Below are 27,401 nucleotides of genomic sequence, written 5' to 3'. Positions count from 1 at the left end.
GAATAACAAGATAGTGTTGAAACACTGAGAATTGGGTGCTTTACTTTAAAAGGGGAAGTAACAAGACATATATTTAGGCTTTAACCAAGCTACTCTATTGTACACAAATATGTATTATGTTAATATAAAAGAACAATGAAAAGGCTGTCAGTTAACTTAAAGAGGACTATTTAAAAAGGTCCTTTATATATCTATGCAATAATAGTTTCTTTTTTTTTTTTTTTTTTTTTTTCGGGCTTTACCTGTTTTTTCCCGATTTTTACTTGTGATTCGTCCAAAGTAAAAGGAAACCTGGCTTGAATTTAAAGTAGAAACATTTCTATTTTTAATGAAAACTTCCCCGGTTGATGTAATACGCATTAGCTTTTATAGTCATGATTTAGAGACATGATGTACTCCCTGCTTCATTTTTGTAATAGGTGAAACTTACCTAAGCCAAAAAGGGATGAGGGGTGTGGACAACTCCTTATCGTTACACTGAGCGGGAAAGATTTTTTTTTTTTAGTTGATGTCTAACTTTTTTGACAGGCGGGGGGTCGGGTTCTTTTTTTACTCTGTTTAAAAAAAAAGATGAAAGACATTCAAGTGAACACGGATCCTACACTTTCTCGTAAGGAATTCTATGCAGAGTTATTGGAACAAGTACAAAGTATTTGTGAGGACCAAACTTTCTGGGTAAGAAGAAAAACAACACGTTTTGTGTGTGTGTGTGTGTGTGTGTGTTTTACTCATCTCTCTCTAAAAATAGGTGACGAATTTGTCGAATGCCTCCACGGTTATTTACCATGGGTTAATTTCCTTGCAACATTTCCAAGAAAAGCCCATCAATTGGTGTGGGTTTTATATTACTAACCCCAAGAACAACCAACAATTGATTTTAGGTCCTTTCCAAGGCAAGGTAAAAGAAAAAAAGAAAAAGAAAGAAAAAAAAAAGAAGCTAAAGAAGAGAAAGAGAAAAGGTTGCTTGTACTGTGATTCCTTTTGGTAAAGGGGTATGTGGAGCAGCTGCTAGTACGGGAGAAAGTCAAGTTGTTGCTGACGTACATCAATTCCCTGGTCATATTGCTTGTGATTCAGCCTCAAATTCGGAAGTCGTGATTCCATTGATCAAGGATAGTGTAAGTGCTTATATTTTTTTTTATTTATAGTTAATGGATAATAATAGAAACGCTTCTTTCTTATATATATATAGCGTGTGTTGGGTGTTTTAGATATCGATTGTGAAAAGATCGAGGGTTTTTGTGACGATGATAAGGAAGGATTGGAGGCAATTGCTAAAGTCATTGTGGATTCTTGTGAATGGCCCTGAATAATAAAATAAGCCCCCCCCCCCCAAAAAAAAAGGAATTAAAAATAGTTGTTTAACTCCTCTTCTGCCCACTATTTATAAAACACGCACAAAATCATCCCCCTTCTTTTAGTGATGAGAAGGGGAAACTTGTACAAGCGCCCAATTAATTGCTTTTGAGGTTCTCTCTCCTATGTAATCGGTTGTGTTTATCATTCAAAGATAAATATAACGGGTTTTTTTTTGTTTCTACTTCTTTTTTTTTTTTTTCCTTTTCTTTCCTTTAGTCTTTTTCTCATTTTGTATCATTAAATTAATAATTTATATATATATTTCTTTTTACTAAAGAAATAATTTAAAAAAATAAAAAAAAAATCAACAACACACAATTCTACATAATCACATAATATGGCCTTTATTGTATCAAAAGACATGCTTGTAAATGAAGAGGGACAATACAAGATGTATTCAGGCAACAACGAAGAGGAAAGCAAGTTGTATCACCACGAGCCTAATGCGGTAGTCAATCTAGAAGGTGGTAGTGCAGTAGAAGAAGATACAGAAGATGAGGATGACGAAGACACGCCACCTGTTGGTTTTAAATCGTCTCCTCCCCCCGCCATCCAGACCTATTCACCACAGCTCAATCTTAGTTTGTATTCACCTTCTGTCGCCTCAATTCAAACCAGTCGTTTCTTATCTGCTGCTGCTACTGCTGCGTCTACAGGTACTGCTGCTGCTGCTTCTGCTTCTGCTGCTGCTGCTGCTGCTGCTGCTGCTGCTGATAACACTAAAGCTGCAACCACAACCACTAGAGCGCATGCACCTTCACGAACTCCCCTTTCCCCCTTCCACAAAGAACCATCCAGAGCAGTCCAAAATGCAACGGGGAAAAAAAGTCCTTTAGATTCCTTTTCATCCTCCCAAATGAATAAAATGGATCTACGCTCGCCACCCACACCACAACCATCGCAGTCGACATCACGATTGATGAATGCTTTCCAGCGATTAAAAAAGACGTCACAACGGAGTGGCAACCATGTGGTACCAGTAGATGTTATTAAACCATGTGCGTCTAAAAGTTCATTAGCGGATAAGATCAAGAATAAATTCCAGCCGAAAAAGAAGGAAAATGAAAAGAAAAAGATGACAACGAGCATGCCACGTTCATCTTCATTTTCTTCTATCCGACATTGGTCTACACAAGCAAACGGTAATAAGAGGATGGTGAAATCGAATTCGGTGACGTCGTTTCCGACGAGTACATGCTCGACGACGAGCTCAAAGGAGTCAGTGACGGAATCGGTCAAGATGGCTCAGAGTTTGACACTGACGAAATCGATTTCGTCGCATCGATTGTATAAGACCGCGACGACACAAGGGGAGAGTCGACCACGACAACCGTTACGAGCGGTGAACCCAAATGATTCGATGCGAGGGGATCCTCATTTACAGACGACGAAAAAGAAGAACAGTGTAGTACGATTTACAAAATTAGTGTCGGTGCGAGATACATTTTCCAAGATGGATTATGATCGCGCTTCAGATCCCGAAGCGGTGTGTACACGATTGACTCCTACCATGGCTCAACAAATAAAGGAAGAATTAAATGCATATAAATTGCATGAAATGCAGGTGCATGAATATAGTAGAGTTCACACTCATTTCTTTCTTTAAAAAACACGCCTCCCCTTTTTTTTGAAAAAAACAAAAAATAAACATGATTTAAATTAAAAAAAAGTGATTTTGTGCTTTTAGACGAAGCGGTTAGGTAAAAAATTTTATTTTTTTTTGAACATATTGTTTTTTTTTTTTTTTTTTTTTTTTTTTAAATGAAATAATATCTACAGTTCCAGAGATTTGATATTTTTTTTTTTTGTTGTTAAAAAAAGAGTGGAAGATTGTTTTTTTTTTTTTTTTTTTTTGTCTACAAAGTTCCATTCATAAAAAAAAAATTATGTATATATGTATATATATAAATAAATAATAATTGGTAGCATAATAATCACACACAGGGATAATAATAATAAAAAAGGGGGTGGGAGGGGAAAAAAAAAATAATATAACAGATACATCTGATAAAAATCAAAATGAATGGAAGGGTAAAAAAAAGAGAAAAAAAGGTAATCATGTTTAGTAAGCAAGTAACAAACAGGATGGTATATCAGGAGGCTTCTTGAGTTGAGGCAAAGATACATAATGTGCATCCATGTATTGTTTTTCTTGTATTATTTGTTGAATGATCAGATTGAAATCTATCTTGTTTACATGTTTCATGATAGATGCCACCCACAGGGTCATGTCCTCGATAAGGGGATTGACAACAGTCTGTACTGGCGTGTCCTTAGCAATCACCGTGTCCATAACAACAACAATGGGATTTTCCTCTCCTTCTTTGGGCATGACCACCTGTTCTATTGTTTCAAGAACATTATCAGCAGCAGCAGCAGCATCAGCATCACAAGTAGTAGAAACTACAGAAACAGCATCAGCATTAGCATTAGCATTAACAGCGGCAGGAACAGGAGGAGCAGGAGGAGCAGGATCAGCCAAAGTAGGCGGAGGAGGATTTAACAGAGCGATCATTTGTTGATCCCCATCATAACAGCAGTCCACGGGTATCTTGTGCCTGGCGTTAGAATGATGGAGTTTGGAACCTAATTCGATGAGAACTTTGACTACGGCATAGCGACGAAGAAAGACGGCGAGATGCAAAGAAGTATTTCCTTGACCGTAGATATGATTGACAAAGATCTTGAGTTCATCCTGGGTAGCGTGGGATCTCAAGAGGGATAGGAAAAGAAGGACAGTTTGTTCCTCTGCAGAGATGAGAGCCAACTGAAGCGAATTGAGGTCCGAAAAGGATTTTCCAAGATAGAGTGAAGATTTAGGATGGGATAATTTGACGATTTTGTGTTGCTGTGAAGCGGGTAACATACTTGCGTCATTGGTGATTCGAGAAGTGAGGGCGACACGAACGATATGTTCGAGTCTGGCGTCCTTAAAGAAATGGATGAGGCCGCGTTTATCATTCTCCTTGATCAGTGTTTGCATAGTACGCCATAGTTTTGCTGGAGAGCAACAACTGGAGGAGTTACACCCTTTATGAGGAACGGCACCACCAGTCTCACGTGCCATAGCTACTACTTTTTTCTTTTTCTTATTACAGATATAAAAAAAGAAAGAGAAAAAAAAAGTCTGGAGATTTCTGTATTATTATTATTTTTTTTTTTTTTTTTAAAAAAAAGAGGTTTGAAAAAAAAAAATAATACAGGAAAAATTAAAAAAGATTTTATTTTTTTTTCATTTTTTTCGTGAAATGTTGGGTTTATATAAGTTTTTTTTTTCTAGTTATTTGTTTCATACAGAAAACAACAAACAAATGCCCCCATGCTTCTCTAATTCTCTCTCTCTCTCTCTCATTTTTTTCTATCTTTTTTATCTCACCCCCCCTTTTTTTTTTAATATGACGATAAATGATTACCAGTTTTTTTTTTCGCACTTTAAAATCCCAAACGAATCATTGCTGAGAAAATCAACTAACCTTTTTTTGGGAGTAGAGACATACTCAAGGGAACAACCGCAGGAATATTTTTGTTGTTAAAAAAGGGAAACCATGGCATTGATAATAGATGTTGAGACGTAAAAGAGGTTGCGATGGAGATCCTGTATCCCCCCGTTCCCTTTTCTTGTCTCAGCGATGAGATGTATCTAATAACAGACATTTTGATTCTATTCATGCAAGTTTCCCGCCTCTTTTTGTTGTTGTTGTTATTGTGCGTGCCCTTCTAACGGTTTAGTGATGGGAGAGGAAACTCAATATGTTTGAAAAAAAAAAAAAAAGTACGTCAAACTTTTTTTTGTTTTTGCAGTCTTTCGGGGGAAAGAGTGATTTCTATCAAACCTTCCCTCCCCCCCTGAAAAAAAAATAACCTTTTTTTTATATGTATAAAGAAACACTCAAACTTTTTTGTTTACTTGATGCTTAAATGACTGAACGAAAAGTATTTTGCGATTGGAAAATGTATAGTAGTCATTCTATGTTAGAGGTCAGGGGGGTAAGATAGTCACAGACAAAAAAAAAAAAGTCTTTGTCTTTTCTCTCTTGATGGATACGACTTTCTTTTGAAAAGAGGTGTTTATGTGGGTTTGCGTTACTGCGAGATGTTAAAAATAATTGGAGGATGATTTTTTTTTCTTTTTTAAATAAAAGGTTAATTCTTAATAAAAAAAATTTACTTTTTTGGTGACACTCTATTTTCTATTTATAATCAATAAAAAAAAAGGAGGGGTTGTGTGTGTGTGTGTGTGTGTGTGTGGGGAGAAAGAAAAGAAAAAAAAAAAAAAAGAGGGAAGGGGGAAAATGTGAAATTTTTTTTTTCTCTTCTTCTTCTTTTTCTTTTTTTTTTTTTTAAGTAAAAAAAAAAAAAAATAAACCTAAAAAAATAAAATAAATAATTTAATTTTCTTAATATTTGTATATGCCAGTATATAACAATTCATCGACGAGTTTTTTAAGCGATAATAATGATAAAGGAAACGAGTTTAAACGGGAGACCAAAGATACAGCACTGAGAGTAAGGACGCCCTTTTTTTTTTTTATTTTTTTTTTATATATTTTTTTTTTATGAATGAGAGGAAAAAAGTGTTTCTTATCTTGTTTGTTAGTCTTTATGGAGAACACGAAATTCACTCTATGTGGTGCTGTTAACAATATTTGAGGCATTAGTGGTGATTATATTGGAAGCAGTTTTATTTGCTAAATTTAAGCAAAAGTATGGAAAAAGGGGTGTTTAGACTCATGTGAAAAAAAAAAAAATTAATTTCTTTGTTATTTTTTTTTTATTTGGAACAATCAGGATGGATTTACTGTCAGATTCTAAGACTGGAGTTGGATTATTAAAGGGAATTCCCGTGTATCTTATCATCTTTATTTTTTCCCTCATCTTTCAAGTGGCCCTTGCATGGGATGCCGTAAGTGTGAAAGCAACAGAGCTAAAAGAAAGAGGAAACTAACTATGATTAAAAAAGGTGCACAAGAAGAATACGATTCAAGTCATTGCATTTATACTATTTAATTTATGTTGTTTCAGTTACGCGGTATTCCAGTTCTCACAGATTCAAAAAGCGATTCAAGCAACTTTAGGTGATGATCCCTTTTTCTTTGAATTACAAAAACTCATGATTGCCAATCCAGTGGTGATGGGGGTATGTCAGTTGGCCTATTTCTACTTGGGTGCACGATTGTATTTGGAGTTTGGGTGGCGAATTTATAAAAAGATTGGGGCCGATCCAGATATTCGTAGCATGTATCGTTGGTATCAAATCTTTTTGACCATCATCAAGCTGGATATTTTCTTCTTTTTAGGTTTTTCGATTCAATATTTGGTACTGATATTACACCGTGGTGATGTAGAATATCCATTAACCATTGTAGCCTTACCATTGACCTGTATCGTCTTGATTTTGGCTGTGTATGCCGTACGACATGAATCCAGACAGCTGATGTTTCTGTTCTTTGTTGGCTTGGCTGCTGGTGTAGCCTATTTTATTTTCAAGATCTGTCGCATGTATGATTCAACACAGCATGACAAGTTTTTATATGTGTCGAATTTCCTGTCTTTTTTCGGTAAGTATACTACATACACACAAAAAAGAAAAAAATAAATTAATTTTGAATTTAGCATGTGTAACCTTGGTTTTATTGCTACTGACGATTGTCAATGCCTCTATTTGCTGGTATAATTTCGATAAAGGCTTAAAAGCCCATTGTAAGTGACTGGGGGGATAAATAATCTGAGAAAAAAAAAAGGTGGCTAATTTTTATATGTGTGTATGCTTAGTATTGCGAGATTTAGATGAACCATCTGCCTCTTCTCAAGAAAATGGTGGTCGTACATTATCACTCGATTAATTAACACTATACCCCCCCCCCTCCACTCCCCTTCTTTCCCTCTTGTATCTAGTATTACATGAAATCAATTTTTTTTTTTTTTTTTTTTTAATTGACAAAAACCCATTTTATAAATGCCAAGGCGGGTTTGGGGCTGATGGTTACCAAATTTGGGCTGATATTTTTTTTTTAGAGAAGGAAGGGCGATCATTTATGTTATTGTCCAGTCCCTCAAGAAATAGATAGTCCATACAGCAGATGGATTGCATGTGTTTTTTTTTTTGGGTAGATAATGGTTACACTGCGTATAAGTGATTTTGATAAAAGAATGAACCCTTTTCTCTAGTTTTGCTGCTTAAAAAATGTATTGTTTTGATTTTTTAGGATTATGATTTTCCAGTCCCCGATACAACATGATTTGGTTCCATCCGGGGAATGAAGAGAGAGAGAGGGCTGCGAAAATTTTAGCTGGAAAATAAAAAAAAGGGTTTTTTTTTTGGAACCCCCCTTTTTTTTTTTTTTTTTTTTTTTAACAAAAACTCCCCACTTTTTATTATTTGGGGACACCTTTTCTTTTTTTGTATTGTTTTAGTTTGGTGAAGGAGGGAAATTCGATTATATATAAAGAAAATATATTAGAAATTATGCGACAATTTCTATCTAAATTATTTGGGTCAGTTCGACTCGTACAAGAAGTAACGAGAAGTAATGACACTAATAGGACAGATGCCGAGGATCCTTCCTCATCCATGGAGAAACGCAACTCCAATGACAAGCCAATCATGTTACAGACGATCGAAATACCTACACTTAACTTGTATTGTTATCAACCCACACAAAAGTTTACTGTACGTCATTATAATAAGCCTTTCACTCCATATATAAACGAAGAAAAGAGTAAATCACAAAAGTTACTCTGTTTATGGCCTTTACCTACTGTCACACGCTACATGATTCTGATTGCCACTCTCATGTCTATCCTAAATTGGTTAGGTGTACTATCGATCGCTTGTTCTGCACCTTCCTTTATCATTTATCGATTGGATTTTAAAAATATGTGTTTAGCTCCCTTTCTCTTTGACTGGACTTTACAAGGTATGATGCTCTATGGTTGGAATCTCTTAATTCTCGGCTTATTTGAAGAATCTTTAACTCTCATGTTGGGAGGGGGAACTCGACGTTTCATTCATTGTCTCTTCTTTGTCTTTCTTTCCTTGTCTACCATTCGAGTCGGTCTAGGTTTCATCTTTTCAAAATCTACAGGCTGGGCCTTTCCTTCTCTCTTCTTTAGTAATTCCATGCATGAGTGCAGTCAAGGTAATATATAACTACTTATCACACAGTATAAAACTAACTCATATAACAGGACTGGCACCATTCTTGTTTGCATTGTTGGTAGTGCAATCGCTGTGCATCGGTGACAAGTACATCTTGATATACGGACAAGGAGAACATCACCAGATCACAGTTGCTAAAGTGACTTTGCAGTTCATCATGTGTCTTGTCAACTATACGACGCAGACCATTCTCTGGTGGTCACTCTCGGGACTATTCACGGGCTTTATCACGACCTTGGTGATGCAAGCTTGGCTTGCCTTTGAGAAAAGAGAGGTGAAGGATCAAACAGAATTTATGACTTTGGAACATTATCGACGTACACCTTTATGGCGATTATTGTGGTCTGCCACCAAAAGATCAGGTTGGGTCGTCCTACTGAGTTTACCCATCTTGTTGGCTTGGAATACCTATTATACTCGTTCATTTGTAGTGAGTGGCCACCAATTAAACACGATATCCCATGATCGATACCTATTTACATTTGTATTTATGACTGCACCACGTCGAGGAGATCCAGCCTATTTGACACGAACGATCGAATCCTATTTAGAGAACTGGCCTGAAAATCCAACAGTGGATTCACCTTATGCACGTATGCAGGCAATTATCTATACGCATTTCACCAACCATACACAATTTGAGGAAGCAAAAGAACATTTCTCGGGTACAGTGAAAGGACAAAGGTACTTGAAATGGGTCCATCAGCAAGGTGAGACATTGAATCAGAGGTTACATGTGTCCAAGGCCTTGGATTATGTGACAGAAACCTTCCAGAGCACCTATTATGCCTTGATGGAAGATGATTTCCCTGTATGTGGTCAACGTGAATGGCATGAGATTGAAACAGTGATTTTCAAGGCAGAGAAGACAGTGCCTAACCATTGTGGCGTCTTTGTCGGTACAGGTGGCAGGTAAAAAAAGCTAAAAAAAAAAAAGAGTTAAATGTAAGAGAGAGAGAGACTAATTGATGCGTAGTGGACTGTTTCTGAAACCGGAGATGGCACGTTTGACATCGCAGTTATTGTTGCACTATGTGGATATGCCACCGGACATTATTATTCAGAAATGCTTGATGGGACAGTTGCCGCAATGTGCTGCATGTAAAGATTCACTTGTGACCAGTAAAACCTTGCTCATGTATCATATTGGATATAATACTTCCACCAGTGATGATCGTACCTATAAAAAGGATGAATTCCAATGTGGATGGCGTCACCCCTTTGTAAGTCTTTTAAGATATATACATGTATGTGTGTACTCATTTCTTTCTTGTATAGAATGGTGATCCAAGTGTCATCACATTGTAAAATTAGTAATAGAACTCTCTCTCCTACCCCCCCCATTTAATTTCCCTTCTTTGTACATTATTTTATTATTTATTATTATTATTTTTTTTTTTTGTTCAGCATAATCCCCCCCTTAATAACCTTTCCCCCCATTCCTCAAACCTTTTTTTTATTATTATTATTATTAGATGACATTTATGAAACTTTTTATAGCAGCTCCCCCCAATTTTTTTTTTTTTTTTATATACAAAAAGTGAACAAAGAATTGTTGCACAAGAACGGAAAGGCATCCGATGATACAAACAAACAAAAAAAAAAAGTCCGCATGAGAGAGAGATTGAAAAAAAAAAAAGAGAAAGAGTTTTGCGCTATGGGCAAGTGCGTTGTCAAGCCTTATTGGTCCTATTGTTTTACAGAAGTGACATATCTGTCATGTTATTTACATTTACTTTTTTTTATTTTTTATTTTTTTTTTTTTTTGGAGAGCGAACAAAAAAAAAAAAAAAGTGGAAAAAAAAAAAGGGGGTTAAAGGGGGGGGGGATTTTTTTTGTGTGTGTGTGTGTGTGCATGTGTGAGTGTAGAAAAAAGAGAACAGGGGGGTTGAAAAAATATACAAAGGAGGAATTTTTTTTTTGTTTTTTTTAAAGAGGGCGAAATATGATACAAAAGTTGAGAAGTTAAAAAAAAGTTGCCTTTTTTAAAAAGAAGTCTCCCAAAAGTTAAACTCTGGAAGTTCTTGTGCACAAACAGCAGAAGGTTCAACATCGGGTGTCAAGGACAATGAAAGAGAGGAAGAAGTACAATAAGGAGGATGATTGAATAGAGTCGTGTTGTTATTCCAAAGAAAGACGTTAGCAGAACTAGGCGGAACAAACCAATGATCATCACCTCCAAAATGGTATTCAGAGGGTGTACCCGCTTCACTGCAACTACTACTAGAATTAGAACTGCTGCTGCTGCTGCTGCTGCTGCTGCTGCTACTACTACTGATGCTGCTGGGCCAATCAGAATCTCCTTCGTCAAATATTAATTGTGATTCGTCGTAAGTGTCAGCCGATGAAATAATAGAGGAAACATCATCCATACCCAAAGAAGACATTTCATCATATTCATCCTCCTCCTCTTCTTCTTCTTCTTCAGGATGCGTATGGTGATTAAGAGAAGCCAATACTTTGCTTTGATGTCGAGCGGCATAACGCCATGTGACAGTAGAAAGTAATTTAAGACTATGATCATCATCCATTTGAATAAAACACCTTGGACAACGAAAGGTTTCTGCTAATGCCTTTTCATCCAATGCAAGACACTCTAAATGTAACCAATGACAGCAATCATCACATTGTACCATCACACCAAATTCTTGTCGTGAGGAAGTACATATACATTGAATCGTATCCTTCTTTTTCATCATCATCGGTGCTGTCGTTATCTCTTTGGGTGGTCTGCCTGGACGACGACGGCTTGCCCCATTTAGAACTACATTTTTTTTTTAAAAGTCAGAAAAATATTCTCATGGACGCTTTTTTTTTTTTTTTTTTTTTTTTACGCCAACATGTAAACAAATTTTTTTTTTTTTTTATATGTATATATTTTACCTTTGGGTGGTTGAATCTTTTCTAGAGGATCATGAACAGCCATTTCAATTAAGGTAGCACCTAATCGTGAAGCATGATCGAGGGTGGATTGAGGTTGAAGAAGTTCGTGATTGTTGGTAAAAGTGAATTCGATTTGGTTAGGATGATGAAGGTCTATCTGAGCCTCAGAGGCAACAAAGGTCAGATAACGCTTGAGTAAATCCAAATGATGTAAGACGGGTTTTCTTCTTTTTGGTGTGGATGGTGTGGATGGTGTTGTAGAGGTGGTGGTGGTGGTACTGGTGGTGGTGGTGGAGGAGAGTGGTGGTGGTGGTATTGACCAATCAGCAGATGACAACTTGGACAAAGTTTCCATGGATACATATTTATTATGATGAGGATGAGGATGAGAAGTGTTGTTGTTGACAGACGGTTGCACGAATCGTTTAGAGAGATGCGATAGACGACTTTTTAAGGTCTTTGCGATAGCCTTGATGTCTGTTAAACTAGATTTTTTGGTGACGGAAGACTGTTGTACACGATTCAAATACACAATTTCCTTTGTCTGGCAACTAAAATAATCATTTTTTTTTGTCAGAAAATCATTGTGTACCGTTACTTTTTTTTTTCCTAGTTTCTTACGTTGATTTCATTTTACAAAGGGGGGGGGGGAGAGGAAGGGGGGGGTATTAGATAGAAAGTAAAGTAAAAAAAAAAAGAAAGTTTATGAAAAAAAAAAAAAAAGAAAAAAGAGGTAATTATTTTTTTTATTTTTATTTTTTTGGATGTAAAAAAAAAAAAAAAAAAAAAAAGGGTGCGAATAATAAAGCGATCTCTTTGTTGGGAAAAGAGGAATAAAGTTTCGGTGATGATTTTCAAGCTATCCGAGTTTAAATGTCCGCATAAAAGGGTTACCATGGATCTTTTTTTGGGCCTTAGTTCCCTCAAAAAAAGACGTCATTCCTATCAGTTGAAAGAAGTTTTTAACAGCAGCGACAAAAAAGTGACACTGCTGTTATGCAACACTCTTTTCCCCCATTAGCCTTGTGTAACAGACACTTACCCTCTTTTCTCTCTTTCTCTCTCTTTAATGTGTGTAATGCGATGAGAGTATTTACTTTTTTTTTTAAAAAGAGGGATTTTTTGTTTCAGTATCATTTCTCCCACCAATGTTTTGTTTTTTTTTTTTTATTTATTTTTTTACGCCTTTTTTTTTTTTTTGGAGCCAATCAGTTCCAAAATAATTAAATTAATCCAATTTTGGAAAAGAGTGGGGGGGGGGGGAAAAGAAAGAACTCTTTTGGGGGGTGGAAAAGAACTGATTGACGTCAGCTGAAGTGATCTTGACCCTTTTTTTTATTATTATTTTTTTTATCTTTTTTTATTATTACAGTTTTTCTCGTGATGGCCATTCCAGTACGAACATTAACTGCTCTTGCAGGACTTGGTTTAACAGGTGCAGCGGGAGGTTACTATTTCATTAAACCTACCGTGGTTAAACCCGTACCTTCTCCTACACCAGTAGCCAAATACCACGACTCGCGTCCGTTTACTTTATTACCCAGTACAGATATTGACCAACGTCTTCGGTCAGGACAGTTTGCGAATAAGGTATCTACACCCGAGGTCAAAGCTATTTATTCCAACCAATTAGCTTCCAATAACCCCGTAGAGGATAATTACAGCATCCATACATTGGGTCAAGGTCTCATTGCCGGTGTCTACGACGGTACATATATATATATATCCTATTGTTTAGGAACCTACCTATTGGAAACTCACGTTTAGATGACCTTTTTTTTTTTTTTTTTGTGTGTAGGTCATATTGGTCCTCATTGCTCTCGATTAATCAAGGACCAATTACCCATCTATATGGCTCGTGCAATAACAACAAACGAACAAGAGGGTTCCACCGAAGACGCGATTTCTACTGCCTTTGTCGATTTGGATCAGGATATTCAACAACGATTTTACAACTTGTTTCCAAAGAACTTGAAGCATACCACGGAACGAGATATTCGTGCCGCTATTGCACGTCAACCCGATCAAGCTGCGACAGAAGCGATTATTCAAGAAGCGATTAATGGATCTTGTGCTTGTGCGGTTTATATTCATGACGGTGTGATTTATTCTGCCAACACAGGTGATTCTCGTGTCGTCAGTAAGTGGGACCTTTTTTTTAAAAAAAAAAAAAAGATAGCAACCGATCTCTCACATTCACACACATTTTATAGTTGTGAGTCAGGATGAGGAAGGAAATTGGAAGGGTAGACGATTGGTAGAGGAAGAATCGCCTGCTAACCCTGAATGGCGTGCTCATATGCTTTCACAACATCCCGAGAGTGAAGCAGATGTGATTGTCATGAGAAATCGTATTTTTGGACTGATTGCCGTAGGTGGATGTAAGTGTGATTATAAAAAAGAGGGAAGGGGGGAAAAAAACTAAAATCAAGTGTTTCTTTAGCGTTTGGTGATATTATGTATAAGGTACCTGTTGATTATCAGATGAAGGTACTTCCCTTTATCCCTTATGACATTTACAAAACTTTTGCTCGTTATCATCACCGTATTGTTGTCAATTACCATACACCACCTTACCTCCAATCCAAACCACTTGTGTCACAACACAAGTTAGAGAAGGGTGACCGATTTGTGATTTTGGGTACGGATGGATTATGGGACGAATTAAGCTGGGATAATGTACGTAGTACGAATGGAGACCAAGTGGCTGCCACAATGATGAGTCAATGGAAAAAAAAGGGAGGTGAATCCAACCCTGCTACCCATTTAGTGCGTCAAGCCTTATTATTTGAGGCTGTGTATAAAAACGTGGGTAAGAAGGAAGCGGTGGAGGATGAGACATTGGAATTGTCTAAACGTTTGACTCGAAAGCCATCAAGAAATTACCGAGATGATATTACAATTACTGTGATTGAGTTGGATACAACGGAGGATACACCTGTGTATGAAAATGTAGGACCTGTGCATGAAACAAAAGAGGTTTTATTTGATGTGCCTCGGTTAGCAGAACCTGTGAAACAGGCTTCTTGGTTCTCGGGCTGGATTTGGTCTCGCTTGTAGTATAGCAACCCCCATGAGAATAATAATTGTAATAAAAGGGGATTTTCTTCTTTTTTTTATATATATATGTGGGTAGTGGGGGGGGGTTACTGTTGTATGAACCGTTTCTTGGTTACCTTCAAAAATAATGATAGTTTTGGGACTGCTCTCCCATAGTAGATTGTTTTAATCTAAGCCCGCCTGAAGGCTCTCTATTATCATCATCAGATATAAAATTTGGCCTTTTTTTTTTGTAATTTCAGAGAGAGATATTTATGAAGTCATCGTCGCCTTATCAACTGTCAAAGAAAAAAAAAGTGCATCTCCCGCTCAAAAAGAAAGGGGGTGGGTTCTTCCAAGGTGATAACATCCCTTTTAGTAGTAGTCGTAGTCTAACTATTGTTCGGTTTACCCGCCAATTTGTAAAAAAAGGGGGGGGGGGGAATAAAAAGACTAAGAGTATAATAACAGTCTTTATGATTGGATAAACCAAGGTGAAACGAAAACTCCAATCCGTCAAAAAAAAAAAGAAAAATAAACAACCCCTCTATAGCAAATTAAAACAAAATAAAAAAAAACAATCAACAATAAGCGTGCGATGATGATTGATCGGTGATAAAATGGATCATCATCGTCAGCGGGAAAGGGTTGGTATCCTTCATTGACATTTTTTGTGTTGTGTTGTGCAGATGAAACTCTCTTTATGCATTAAAAAAAAAAAGTGCTCAGACAACGGGACATAGGGGGTCTGTCTTTTATTTTTTTTACATGTAGTGCCACAACAAAAGCTTTGGGTTAGATTCCGTTTTTTTTTTTTTTTTATGCCGCCCCCAAATATTTATCAAACAAATCTTATCTGCGCATTGGGCTCTCTCTTTTTGAAATAAGAAAAAACCTTATATGTCGTCGATAGACATGTGATACAACAACACATGTAACTCATCTGATGTTTTCGTAAATTACATAAATAAAAAGTCTTGTCTAATAATCAAGTGTGTCCGACCGATTTTATTTTTTATTTTCAAATCTGGAAATCACACAAGTGTCTAACATCCAATCATTTTTTTTTTAGGGAATCGTAAGAATTATCGTCCCCCTTCAAAAAAAAACACACACACACACGTATAGACTAGAATAAGGTTTGTTCATTAGATGACTTCCCTTTATTTTTTCTCCCACTGAAAGAGTGCTTCCCCCCATCCCTCCCGTTGAGAGTGATACATTATCTTATCCATGATATACTGACAGGCATGATCTAAAGCACACTTTCGTTGCTATTGACAAACAAATAAAGTCTTTAAAAAAAATGGCTGACCTTTGCCGGAGGGGGTCTTTTTAGTCTTGTTAAGATCACTTACTCAGACTCGAAGGCACAATAGTAATGTAGTATTCACTGTTAAAATGAGCTACCTGGATATCTCCCACACTGTATAAATAGATCACTCAACTCTTCTTTCATGAACTTGTTTTTGTCGGAATTCCACTAGTTATTTCGTAATTCAGTGTGACAAAATTAAGTTTTTCTTTTGCAGAATTCGTAACATGTTATCGAGGATATATATCCCATTTTGTGGGTCTCTCTTCCTTTTTTTTTTTTTTTAAAAAAAAAAAAAAAGAGACCCTAGAAATCACACACAGACACACACTCTCTCTCTTTAGTGAACTACGAGTTTCTATTATTTTATCATTGTATTGCATTTGAATAACGAAATGGGTTTTTGATGTCTGAGCAATACAATCATTGAGCCTGATTAGGACCAGTATCAAGGTTACTCAAGGTTTCGTGCGCGAGTCATGCAATGTGTCTCACTTTTATCAAAGTTGTTCTCTCAGTGTTTTTTTTTTTTTGGGTGGGGCTGGATGACTCTCTGTATGAACTACCAGATAAGGGATTAGTAACAACTTTGCTCTCTCCTAAAGATGGTCTTTACGTTTTTTTTTTATATAATCGTGTACTATCACTTGATAACAAAAACATGATTGATAAAGGAGGACTTGTTTATGTCAAGATACTTAAATCGGTGATAGTTCTAGACCTTTAACAAGAATTTGTTTATGTCGGGAATGTGTTTTTTTTGTTTAGAATGAATTTGTACTTTTGATAATTCAGGGGGGGGGGGGGAACAATAAAGACAAAAATAGTGGGCAGACCTTTTCTATGAAAAAAGCGTTCAACTCATCATATTGTTGAAAGCCTATCTACAACTTATTCTGATGATCATAAATTCTAGTCTCTTATCTTTTTTTTTTTTCTAAAGGAAAAAAATAATCATTTATCTCTTTGTTATCGATATAACGTGCTCAAAACTCAGCTAGAGTCTTCTTCAGAAACGAATCCAGCTCTCTGGCATCAAAGGAAATAAATCATGATACTGTACGAGGATGTTAATGTTGTTTTAAGGTATAAATTGAAAACATATTAAGACTTATAAAGAATGTATCTAGGCAAAATAACTTTTATTATATAATTACAGCTTTCCCAACTAATGATTTTCCAAAAGGCATTTTTAAACATTACCTTTATCGTTTCACTAGGAGTTGTTATTCCTGTCAGGTCCTTTGAAGCCTGTTTTCCACTCCTTTCATCCAAAAATTATCACAATCAATTTAATTTTAACCTTCCATCGTTTTAATAGCACGATCATTACCAGAATCATTTTTTGATTACAGAAAGACTGTATTTCGAGTCTGACGGTTTCCTTGTCAACAGAAAAACTCGGCTTCAAAAAATAGCTTTTTTTTTTTTTTTTATAAAATAGCTATCACTTCATTGACCGACATAGTCTCAACAAAAAAAAGATGGAACGTGTCGTGTGTCCTCCCATCTCAAGTTCATTAAGACCTTCTCAGTTGTATTTGTCTGCTATCACTTTTATATCCGTGTTGAGCTGCTCATACACTCGTCTTCCAAAAGACATCCTCGGAACTGCCCTTTCAATTTCTTCTACGGGTTGAATACAGATAATAGACTGTTGAAAGCAAATGGCTTGCCATCAAGTATTATTGTGAATCGTTTGAATAAACAATAAAAAAGTCAAAAAGGAAAAAGTTTAGTGCGCATATAATTAGCCTGAAGGATTAAGCCACAGACATTTAAATATTTCATGCAATTTTTTTTTGTTTTTTGTTTATGAACTTGTTTTTTTCTTTCTCAATCTTCCAAATGTTCAGACTCTAATGTGATAACAGATAAGTTTTTGAACTTGCTCAGTAAAACGGTCCAATTGATAGGTGTGTCAACGTCGTAGGCCCCTAGTTGCTATACTTTCACCACTCCGCCGAATATTGCCAACGTTTGTAGGCCAAACGGACACGCCGGACTTTTTGTGCCTGCCTAAGCCTAGTACCTTATACAGCCACCCTATTCTCATTTGAATCTTGACTCGGACACGTTGTTCCTTGCGGTTCCCTTGTGTTCAGCCCAAGCCTTGTTAGAATTTGATGGCAATTGACACTAGAAATAGACGAATTACTGATAATATTTTTTTTTTTTCTATAAAAAAAATATAGACAAAGTTGCAATTTCCTACACTCAATCATGTAGTGATGTTACAATTTATACAATGCGTCTTCCTTATAACATATACCGGTGGTTTAATGTCGTTCTCAACATAAAAATAAATATACCCTTACCAATTATCAAAGGATTACAATTTTTTCTTTAATAAATTTATATCTATTTGATAAATCAATCGAATTATTACTTATCATGTTTGGCTACAGTTACTAACAGGAGCATAGTATACCAGGATAAGCAGTCCTTTCTAGATAAACCAACAGATTGATTTCAGGCTTCTTCGCTCAGTATTTTTGACACGCGTCAAGAAATCTATTATAAGTTGCCAAATCAGAAAAACTTGATTGATGGGGGCAAACTTCTTGAAGTTATCTAGACGGCCTCGAAATGTACATCTTGGTTGTACGGCTTGATGTTGACATATGAAAAAAAAAAAAAACCTCCAGTTTAAAAAAGCATTGATAGGCTGTATCCTCAGATATAATACATTGCGGAGACTATCAACCACCGAGAAGCGGGATGCAGTACTGTTTTTGTATATTAACGGTGGCACATGTTTCATATTACCAGGACAAAAAAAAAAGGGAATATCTATCGGTTGATACGATGAATGTCCCAATAATTTCAGGTTATTCGCTTTCAGGAAGGACCCAACAAAGTTTCATCTGCTTCTGACAGTTCCCATTCACTTGAAGGCGGGATACTAGTTAGCTTTTCCAGAACTCAGATACTGCCGTGTGATAAATTGGCAGCACTTGACGACTATATTGTCAAGCGTAACCGTTTAAATGACGCTTCTGCCATTGTGGTTTGTAACTTTAAAATTCTTCAACCTCCAGCAGAGTCTTTTTCAGTTTTCTTTAATAGCAATAATACATTTAGTCTGTTATTACAATTACGCAGATTAAAATCAGCAGAAATATTGAATTCAATTCCAAGCGAGACTTCAAATAAAAATAAAAAAAAAAACTAGAAAACGCGCAGACATAGTTAGCATATGTTTATTGTTACTTAAGATTATCCTATTCCATGTAATAGCTACGCACACCCCGGCCGTGCCTAATTTATAAAAATTGGCTGTGTGTTTTATTTCGTAATTAAAACCGACCTGTAAACAGCCTTGATTTATTTAAAGTTTATGTTCATATAATTTATATTCATTATCCGAGGCTACCTTTTAACGATCGAAGCTTATTTTTTTTTTATCAAACCGAAAATCTCAATGTTGATTAAATAATATGAGTATACTAGTTATTATCCTTTATGCATTTATTCCATGAAGATGGCCCTTAAACAAGGCGGGGCGAAGCTTATGATTTAATTCCATAAATTAAAAGCGTAGAAGTATATGGAGTCAATGTAACAAGTTTTGTTCAAGCACAAGAAAGTGCCATTAGGCATCTCTAACGAATAGCATCATCCAGTAAACTTTTATATCTAAAAAAAAAAGCAATTTAAAGTGCATAATTTCCATCCCAAATGATATCATACTGTGACTTTGGGGTGATAAAAGAAGGAGCGATCACCAGACGGGGGGAGGCGGACATACGACAAGTGTCATTGCATGAATGGGGAACCTTTTTTTTTTTTCCCTCTTTTATTCTTTTCATTTTTTTTTTTTTCTACAATATAATCAATATTAAGCATTTACACATATGACGGACTCTATAAATCATAATGTCTTGCAGTTTGTTTCAGCAGCTGCACAGGTTGTATGTATTTAGCAGGTCCAATTTGTTTTCTAATATAATTAACCTGTATTTCTGTATTCCATATATAGTTTGAGACACAGGAAGGTGAAGACTTGAAAGGTACCATTGACTCGTTGTCCCTCACAACTAGATTAACATTTTCCCTCTTGTTTTGAAATTAGGTTCTGCGAGTGGTAAACACAAAAAAAAAAAAAAAAAAAAAAAAAAATCGAATAGACTCATCGACTCGTTTCTTGAATTTAAACTTTTTCTATACATAAAAAAAAAAAACTAGATTTACGACATTCGACTGATGGTTTATTCACAAATAGTAACCACACCTGGGACATACCTAAAACATATAACGACACAACAACCAAAGTGGTAGAACAAGTTGTATGTGAAAAACCCGATCAAATTTGTCAATTGTTGGCCGAAGCAACCGGAGAGGAACCAATCATTACCGCAGCTCCAGTAGAAACCGTATCAAATCATAGCGATCAAAGCGTCGAAGAAAGACTGAGAAATCTATTTCATTTGCCCAATCATGAGATATTAAAGGGCGAATGGCCTTGTTACATTGTACAATCTGCTATCGTGCCGGGCTTTATGTACCTAACCAGCAATTATATTTGCTTTTACGCTTCATTGCCCAAAGGCCAGGTAAAAAAAAAAAAAAAAATAGGTGGTGTGATGAATGAGGGGATAACGTGCATCAATATATAATAAAAAAAAGGGAGGACTCACATGTCATTTAGATTGCTTTCAGTAAATCCGGTTATCTTTTATTAAAAAAATCTGGAAAAATGAAGACGAATTATGAACGCTATTACTTTGATATAAAACAAGATGTGCTAGCATGGTTTGAAAGTTCTACAGATACATATTCTCCATTAGGCAAAATTGATCTCAAATATGCATTGGCTGTACGTCAATCCACAAAAAGAAAATATGGTCTTAGGATAGTGACAATGAATAAAACCTGGCATCTTCAGGCAGATACACATGCTGCGGTTATAGAATGGTACAACAACAACAAAAAAAAGGTTCCCTTTCTAACAAAAACATGTTCATTCTTATCTCTTGTTATTGTAGGACAAATGCTCTACAAAAGGCAATATTTAGAGCGAAAAATAATGGCAGCAGTTTAAAAATCACATTACCCTTTGAAAATATTCTGGATATTGAGCAAACAGAGGCATTTGAGTTCCAAAGGTTTCTTAAAATAAGAGCCGTTGGTATTGATGATAGTTTTGTTATGGATGAGGTAAATAGTGATTGAATAACAACCAGCCCACACAAAAGATCAATTATGCCCTTTAACATCCTCTTTTTTTTTTTTGCTAGTATTATTTTGCATATTTCTCAGATATCGAGCATACTTTCTATTGCTTAAAATCAGCATGGGAACTCCATTCTAATCATCAGAACCAGCATCAATCTACCGTGTCGCAACATTTAAGCTACATGGAAGACTCTGAAAACAACTCTCCATCGCTTTCTATCTCGGATTTGTACGACGCTGATTCTCAGCCTATTACCATTGGGTCTTCACTATCCCAACCTGCTCAGCCTAAACGATCCAATTCTGTTGTGGCCAATGCATTGGCCGTTCCTGGTGTTCTCAAAGACTTTCTTTATCCGTCTACGTCCACCAGTAAATCCACGATAAGGTCGGATGCCTCGATAAAAGAGGAATCGTCGAGCTCAGGTGATGAGGAGCAATCACTGGGTTGGCTACATGAGAAGCGTAGGTCTGGAATGAAGTTGATGTATGGATTATTAGGAAGTAATACAATGGCTGGTAGTCCATCCACTGCTTTTGAAATCGACGATGATGAGGATGACGATGAAGATGACGATGAGGATCATACATTTAATCCAGCACATACGGGGTTTCAAGCAGACGAAGCGGAAGTGCTGGATGATCGTACCATGACCAACTTTAAAAAATACTTTGTCTTGGCCGAATCTGAAAAACTGTTAACAGGTAAAAGAAAGAGAGAGAGCAAAGGAATAGAGTTAGATGGGGAATAATGATTTGTCTTTTTTTTTTTTTTTTTTGGATACAGTATATCGATGCTCTCTAATGAAAACATTGCCTTGTTACGGAAAGTTGTATATCTCTACCAATTATATATCATTTAACTCTAAAGGGTTTGCAACAAAAGCAAAAATGATTATACCTTTCACTGATGTTATACGAATTCAGAAGCTCAGAAGTAGGGGATATATTTTCCACTCTCTTAGTATTCTTACGCAGACAAAGAAGGAGGTTTTTTTGGAGTTTTCATCCATCACTCGACGTAACAGTTGCTTTGCCAAATTATTTTTGCAACATAAGCGTGCTTTGGAATCTCAACTTGAGCCTGATCAGATTGAACAGTAAGTCAGAAAATTTCATGAGGAAAAGTGTATTATAACTTACTTTCTCTACCCTAGAAACATCAAGGACTGGGAGATGAAGTTGATGGAAGATGAAATCAAGGACAATATCGAAAGAGTGGTTCCAAAGAATTCAAACCTGCCAATTCTTTCACGTATACCAACTGAAACTATTGTTTACAAAAAACCGGAAAAGTCACTTCATTTTACCTGTATCACAATTGGAACGAGAGGTGATGTACAACCCTATATCGCTCTTTGTAAAGGATTGATGAAGGAAGGACATCGTTGTAGAATAGCTACCCATGATGAGTTTCAAGGCTGGATTGAAGAGCATGGCATTGAATTCAGAACTGTTGGTGGAGATCCTGGTGAGCTTATGGTAAGTTTTTTTAAATATGCGTATAGATGAGAGGGGATTTCAAGAGACTAATTTGTTCATAGAGAATTTGCGTTGAAAATAATTTCTTTAGTGTCAATTTTGTTGTGGAAGGTCTTCGACTTGTACAGTATAAAATATACTTTAGTAAATTGTGTTTCAATTAACCGCTCTCCATATATACATAGTTCAAGGATTGGATTGATGACTTATTAACATTTTCGTGGAAAGCTGTACAAGGCACTGACATTATCATTGAGAGTCCCAGTGCCATGATTGGCGTTCATATGGCTGAAGCACTACGTGTGCCGTATTTCCGATCCTTTCCCATGCCCATGACCCGAACAAGATCTTTCCCTCATCCATTTGCCACACCAAATAATCCAAAAGGTCGAATTTATAATGACATGACCTATGTTTTATTCGATCATGCAATATGGAGAGCCATTGCTGCACGCACGAATTCTTTCCGACAATCTGTTTTGGGACTACCTGCCACTAGCTATGAAAAATTGGAAGTATGGAAAATCCCGTATCTGTATTCTTTCAGTCCTAGTATTGTTCCTAGCCCTCTTGATTGGCTAGATTGGATTCATTGTACAGGCTATTGGTTTTTGGATAATCCTCAGGTACCAACTAATTGATTCAGCGAGTCCCCCCCTTTTTTTCCCCCTTCTTTCTAACCAAAAACACTCTTCTAGACGGGTTGGACACCAGATCCGGAACTCAAAGCATTTATTGAAGCACAAGATATCCGACCGATTGTCTATATAGGATTTGGATCGATTATCGTATCTGATCCACAAGAGATCATCAAAGTGATTATCGAGTCTGTTCTGTTGTCGAATGTAAGGGCAGTTGTATCTCAAGGGTGGTCTTCCCGACTCTCAGAAGGTACAGGTAATGAAGGTGAAAACATGTTAAAGAAGCATCCGGGTACTATCTTGAGTGTCCAGTCTGTTCCTCATGACTGGCTTTTCCCCAAGATTAGAGCCGTTGTTCATCATGGTGGTGCAGGAACAACAGCTGCTGGACTCCGAGCAGGAAGACCGACGATCATCAAACCGTTCTTTGCTGACCAGTTTTTCTGGGGTGAACGTATAGAGGAAATGGGATTGGGAAGGTGTATCAAAAGTTTAACTGTAGAACAGTTATCAGCAGCACTTCGTGTAGTTTCCACAGATGAAAATATGCTGAAAATGGCTAATAGAGTGGGACAAAAGATCAAAGCTGTAAAGTATATCTGAAGAAAGAAAAAAAAAAATCTTCATGGTAACTAAAATTTCATGTGTATCTAGGAAACAGGCGTTGAGACAGCCATCCAATGTATTTATCGCGATATGGAACTTGCGAAAGCTAGAACCATGTCCTCGATAAAAAAGACATCAGCAACAGATGATGATATTATGTCGGCTAGTTTTGGAGATGATGATCAAGACTGGACCTTGATTGATGATGCTGCTTCCGGCTCAATTTCTCCCGGATCATGGAAACCAAAAGATATTTAATAAATTAAGGCTGGGGATAGGTAGTGCGCGATATATGTATTCGTTAGCAATATTATTTTTTTATTTTATTGAGAGTATTTACAAAAGGAAGTTGTTGTTTTTTCATGCATTTTTATCATTAAGTAGAACGCATTCTTGCACTAGCTTCGCTGGTGATAGATTCGATGACATCCAACTTGAGTAATTCCTTTACAGTATAATCTAAAGAAGCCTCGTATGTGTATACAATAACCGTATCGTTGATATGCATATATTGCTTAGCTAATGCTGAGATACAATTCGAAACTCTGGCAATATCTTGTCTCTCTTCCAAGGTGATGTCCTAGATAAAATCGTAGTCATTCCATTAGCTTACATGTGCCTATTTTACTCGATTATTCTCTCTCCCTCTATCTCTTACATCGTTTTCACTGGAATAATAGACGGTAGCATCGGTATCGTCACCAATCACTTGACTGAATTTCTTATGAACCCAAATATAGCCATTGAGACCAAGGATCACGTCAACACCACAAGGGAGCGAGTGAAATTGTGATTTACAACGTTGAACGAGTACAGGAGGAACGCAAACAAAAGAACCGTTTCTTAATTTACAGAATTTGAAACCACGAGTGTGGAGACCCATAGTTCCATCACCGTAAAAGGCTTGTACTTCGGCCACTAACACATCGCCCTCTGCAAAAAATTGTCTCATTTGAAGTTCATCGGCTTCATTTTTACGTCTCTACAATTGGGAATAGGGTTAATGACATCTTTAGTCTGTGTCCCGTTCTTTTCGTTATTTACTTGTACGCCACCAGGAAGACTGACTGAACTTAATAAAAGGTTGGCATCTTGTCTAGCATTAGTATCAACTTTCCAACGTCTCATTGCGACCTATTATTGTGATGAGTACATGGCATGAATAAAAACGAAATTACTCAAAAAGTACCTCGGTAATACGGCCAACGACAATATCACCAATTTCACCGGTATAACGAGTCTTTAAAGGTTTGACAGACAATAATTTATTAACTCTTTCCACAGCACCAGCAACGGAAGAAATGACAGTTCCTTCACCGTCAGTATAGGTACCATGACCTCTGTTTGCAATCGTCAGTTTCTTCGCCATAACACTTGTTTTTTTATTTTTATTTTTTACCTCATGAATTGTTGATCTGTTGTAACTGTCTCACCTGGGTTGACCAAATGAGCTTGTTCACCGTCAATTTCCATACGATCGCTTTTGACCTTTGTTGTAGGTACTGGTGATAATATAGTCAACTCCATGTTTGTATAAAAATAAAGCAAAAAGAGGAAAGTGGAGAGGGAGGGAGAGAGAAAATTTTGAAAGTCAAGTATTACGCGCACTTTCATTTCGATATAAGCCACCCTCCTGAACAATCAGCATTAATCTTTTGGATATTGCTGCATAACACACTAATGAGCAGTAAACCTTTTTCTAGTTTTTTTGCAGATATTATATATTGTTCATACTTGTAACATAGGGAAATCGAGCTTTATCTCCTTCACCCCCCAAAGAAACTCAGGTTAAATGAATGTGACCAATAAAAGAACGGGAGTTCTGTAATTATGCTTTCTAAAGAAATCTTTCAACTCTTCCATTGGTTACATCCCATTTTGGGGCCTGTTGGCAAGCCAGCCAGCGGGCGTGACTTTATTATTCGAGAACAAGTCACTGAGTTTTTTGACATTTTTTTAAACCCGACTTTTCGATAAAACAGAATGGAAGCTTTTTTTTTTTTTACCTTTTGCTTTTATAGATCTAACCCATAAAATATAATTAAAAAATGAAATTGGACGCTAAAGCCCTCCGTTATATGAGCTCCGAAGACTTTCGAGTTTTGACAGCTGTAAGTATACATTAAGCCAGAATCAGATCGAGATCTCGAGAAACTAACAAAAAAGCTATAGGTCGAAATGGGTTCCAAAAATCACGAAGTTGTTCCTAGTTCACTTATTGCCCAAATTGCCCAATTACGTGCTGGTGGTAGTCACAAGCTTGTGGGTGGTTTAGCAAAGAGAAAGTTGATTGCCAGAGTTCAAAATATGAGTTACGATGGTTACCGTTTAACCTACGGTGGATACGATTATCTTGCTTTAAAGACATTTGCCAAGAGAGGAACAGTCTACTCTGTTGGTAACCAAATTGGTGTTGGTAAAGAGTCCGATATTTATTTAGTTGCAGATGAAGACGATAATCAACATGTTTTAAAGCTTCAAAGATTGGGTCGTATGTCTTTCCGTACCATCAAATCCAAGCGTGATTATCTTCAAAATCGTAAATCTGCTTCTTGGATGTATATGTCTCGATTAGCTGCCATGAAAGAATTCGCCTTTATGAAGGTCCTTTATGAGAACGGTTTCCCCGTACCTGAACCTATTGATGCCAGTAGACATTGTGTCGTCATGGGCTTAATTGATGCTTTCCCTTTACGTCAAATCGAAGAGGTCGGAAACCCCGGTAAACTTTACTCAGAATTGATGAGTATGATTGTTAAATTGGCTCAATATGGTTTGATTCATGGTGATTTTAACGAATTCAATATCTTGATCAAGAGTGATGGTTCTCCTGTATTAATTGATTTCCCTCAAATGGTTTCCACTTCTCATGTCAATGCTGAATTGTAAGTAAATTTAGTTTTCTCTTTTTCTTCAGATTAGAATTCTAATTCTTCTCTCTCTCTTTCTAGCTATTTCAACCGTGATGTCGAGTGTATTCGTGTCTTTTTCCGTCGTAGATTTGGCTATGAAAGTGCATTATATCCCAGATTCACTAAGGATGTCAACCGTGAGTTCTGTTTGGATGTTCAAGTTGCTGCTAGTGGATTCAGTAAGAAAATGCAAAAGGAATTAGAAGCATACCAAGAGGAAATCAAAGACATGTCCGACGAGGAAGAAGAGGAGGACAGCGATGATGACGATGACGACGAAGAGGAAGAAGAAGAGCAAGATATACCCTCAGAAATGACTGAAGAAGAAAAGATGGAGATCAAATTAAGAAATATGCGTCTTGGTAATACAGAGGAAACTGAATCTGAAGAGGAAGAGGAAGTGGTGGAAGAGGAAGAGGAGGATGACAGCGCCGAAGAAGAATTATCTGAAGAGGCAGAGCTGGCCAGACGTGGTGAAAAGATTGAACGTTTAAATAACCGTGATTTTAAAGCTCATCGTGATGTGAAACCCAAGAAATCTACCAAGAAACTATCAGTGACTGCAGCAGCGGCAGCTAAAGACGAAGAGCTCAAAAGCAAAGTTGCTCGTACTCTCAAGAGTCAAACCAACAAGCAAAATGTTAGAAATACTCGTGGTAACAACCTCAAGAACAAGGGAAAGAGAAGTGACAGAGCAGCTGTCAAGGGCGGCGACATCTTTGATTAAAAATAAAAACGTCAAGACATTATATAACACATTGCTTTTCCCCTCCCATTTGTCATATTACCTAATAAATATCATTTAAATACATCTGGATTACTTACAA

The 27,401-nt window shown here is 36.7% G+C and overlaps 10 protein-coding genes across 10 annotated transcripts; 7 read left to right on the top strand and 3 right to left on the bottom strand.

Moving 5' to 3' along the window:
* Positions 1-570: 570 nt before the first annotated feature.
* EV154DRAFT_428125 (GAF domain-like protein) lies at positions 571-1,309 on the top strand (the record flags this gene model as incomplete). Its single annotated transcript, XM_051596399.1, has 4 exons — positions 571-675; positions 749-898; positions 960-1,118; positions 1,193-1,309. The coding sequence occupies 4 exons, from the start codon at positions 571-573 to the stop codon at positions 1,307-1,309; spliced, it is 531 nt and encodes a 176-aa protein (XP_051453430.1).
* A 276-nt stretch (positions 1,310-1,585) lies between these two features.
* EV154DRAFT_522527 (uncharacterized protein) lies at positions 1,586-3,028 on the top strand. Its single transcript, XM_051603006.1, has one exon. It carries the CDS (start codon positions 1,697-1,699, stop codon positions 2,963-2,965), a length of 1,269 nt encoding a protein of 422 aa, XP_051453429.1. The 5' UTR covers positions 1,586-1,696; the 3' UTR covers positions 2,966-3,028.
* A 109-nt stretch (positions 3,029-3,137) lies between these two features.
* Positions 3,138-4,577, bottom strand: EV154DRAFT_522526 (uncharacterized protein). The gene has a single exon (XM_051603005.1). It carries the CDS (start codon positions 4,424-4,426, stop codon positions 3,422-3,424), a length of 1,005 nt encoding a protein of 334 aa, XP_051453428.1. The 5' UTR covers positions 4,427-4,577; the 3' UTR covers positions 3,138-3,421.
* Positions 4,578-5,705: 1,128 nt separating this feature from the next.
* On the top strand, positions 5,706-7,263 carry EV154DRAFT_522522 (uncharacterized protein). The gene is made up of 6 exons (XM_051603004.1): positions 5,706-5,865; positions 5,957-6,063; positions 6,148-6,262; positions 6,320-6,917; positions 6,973-7,059; positions 7,132-7,263. The coding sequence occupies exons 1-6, from the start codon at positions 5,770-5,772 to the stop codon at positions 7,200-7,202; spliced, it is 1,074 nt and encodes a 357-aa protein (XP_051453427.1). The 5' UTR covers positions 5,706-5,769; the 3' UTR covers positions 7,203-7,263.
* Positions 7,264-7,723: 460 nt separating this feature from the next.
* EV154DRAFT_471062 (uncharacterized protein) lies at positions 7,724-10,079 on the top strand. Its single transcript, XM_051597866.1, has 4 exons — positions 7,724-8,498; positions 8,548-9,430; positions 9,495-9,741; positions 9,797-10,079. The coding sequence occupies exons 1-4, from the start codon at positions 7,826-7,828 to the stop codon at positions 9,824-9,826; spliced, it is 1,833 nt and encodes a 610-aa protein (XP_051453426.1). The 5' UTR covers positions 7,724-7,825; the 3' UTR covers positions 9,827-10,079.
* Positions 10,080-10,273: 194 nt separating this feature from the next.
* EV154DRAFT_29724 (uncharacterized protein) lies at positions 10,274-12,149 on the bottom strand. The gene is made up of 2 exons (XM_051594836.1): positions 11,402-12,149; positions 10,274-11,282 (listed from the first exon to the last, which is right to left on the bottom strand). The coding sequence occupies exons 1-2, from the start codon at positions 11,754-11,756 to the stop codon at positions 10,504-10,506; spliced, it is 1,134 nt and encodes a 377-aa protein (XP_051453425.1). The 5' UTR covers positions 11,757-12,149; the 3' UTR covers positions 10,274-10,503.
* Positions 12,150-12,745: 596 nt separating this feature from the next.
* EV154DRAFT_545485 (phosphatase 2C-like domain-containing protein) lies at positions 12,746-14,825 on the top strand. The gene is made up of 4 exons (XM_051604656.1): positions 12,746-13,109; positions 13,200-13,541; positions 13,615-13,782; positions 13,845-14,825. Exons 1-4 carry the CDS (start codon positions 12,785-12,787, stop codon positions 14,459-14,461), a joined length of 1,452 nt encoding a protein of 483 aa, XP_051453424.1. The 5' UTR covers positions 12,746-12,784; the 3' UTR covers positions 14,462-14,825.
* A 4,741-nt stretch (positions 14,826-19,566) lies between these two features.
* On the top strand, positions 19,567-23,954 carry EV154DRAFT_522504 (UDP-Glycosyltransferase/glycogen phosphorylase). Its single transcript, XM_051603003.1, has 13 exons — positions 19,567-19,669; positions 19,738-19,768; positions 19,831-19,842; positions 19,944-20,311; positions 20,407-20,672; positions 20,744-20,915; positions 20,996-21,638; positions 21,721-22,033; positions 22,091-22,415; positions 22,478-22,537; positions 22,601-23,041; positions 23,114-23,644; positions 23,711-23,954. The coding sequence occupies exons 1-13, from the start codon at positions 19,613-19,615 to the stop codon at positions 23,918-23,920; spliced, it is 3,429 nt and encodes a 1,142-aa protein (XP_051453423.1). The 5' UTR covers positions 19,567-19,612; the 3' UTR covers positions 23,921-23,954.
* EV154DRAFT_450029 (uncharacterized protein) lies at positions 23,955-25,262 on the bottom strand. Its single transcript, XM_051597197.1, has 5 exons — positions 25,062-25,262; positions 24,852-25,002; positions 24,707-24,796; positions 24,321-24,644; positions 23,955-24,242 (listed from the first exon to the last, which is right to left on the bottom strand). The coding sequence occupies exons 1-5, from the start codon at positions 25,187-25,189 to the stop codon at positions 24,039-24,041; spliced, it is 897 nt and encodes a 298-aa protein (XP_051453422.1). The 5' UTR covers positions 25,190-25,262; the 3' UTR covers positions 23,955-24,038.
* Positions 25,263-25,585: 323 nt separating this feature from the next.
* EV154DRAFT_554965 (RIO1 family-domain-containing protein) lies at positions 25,586-27,401 on the top strand. Its single transcript, XM_051605244.1, has 3 exons — positions 25,586-25,773; positions 25,835-26,547; positions 26,614-27,401. Exons 1-3 carry the CDS (start codon positions 25,711-25,713, stop codon positions 27,299-27,301), a joined length of 1,464 nt encoding a protein of 487 aa, XP_051453421.1. The 5' UTR covers positions 25,586-25,710; the 3' UTR covers positions 27,302-27,401.

The sequence above is a fragment of the Mucor mucedo genome, assembly GCF_025094135.1.
Source record: "Mucor mucedo strain NRRL 3635 chromosome Unknown EV154scaffold_116, whole genome shotgun sequence".
Taxonomy (NCBI): domain Eukaryota; kingdom Fungi; phylum Mucoromycota; class Mucoromycetes; order Mucorales; family Mucoraceae; genus Mucor; species Mucor mucedo.
This window is presented reverse-complemented; position numbering and strand designations above follow the sequence as displayed.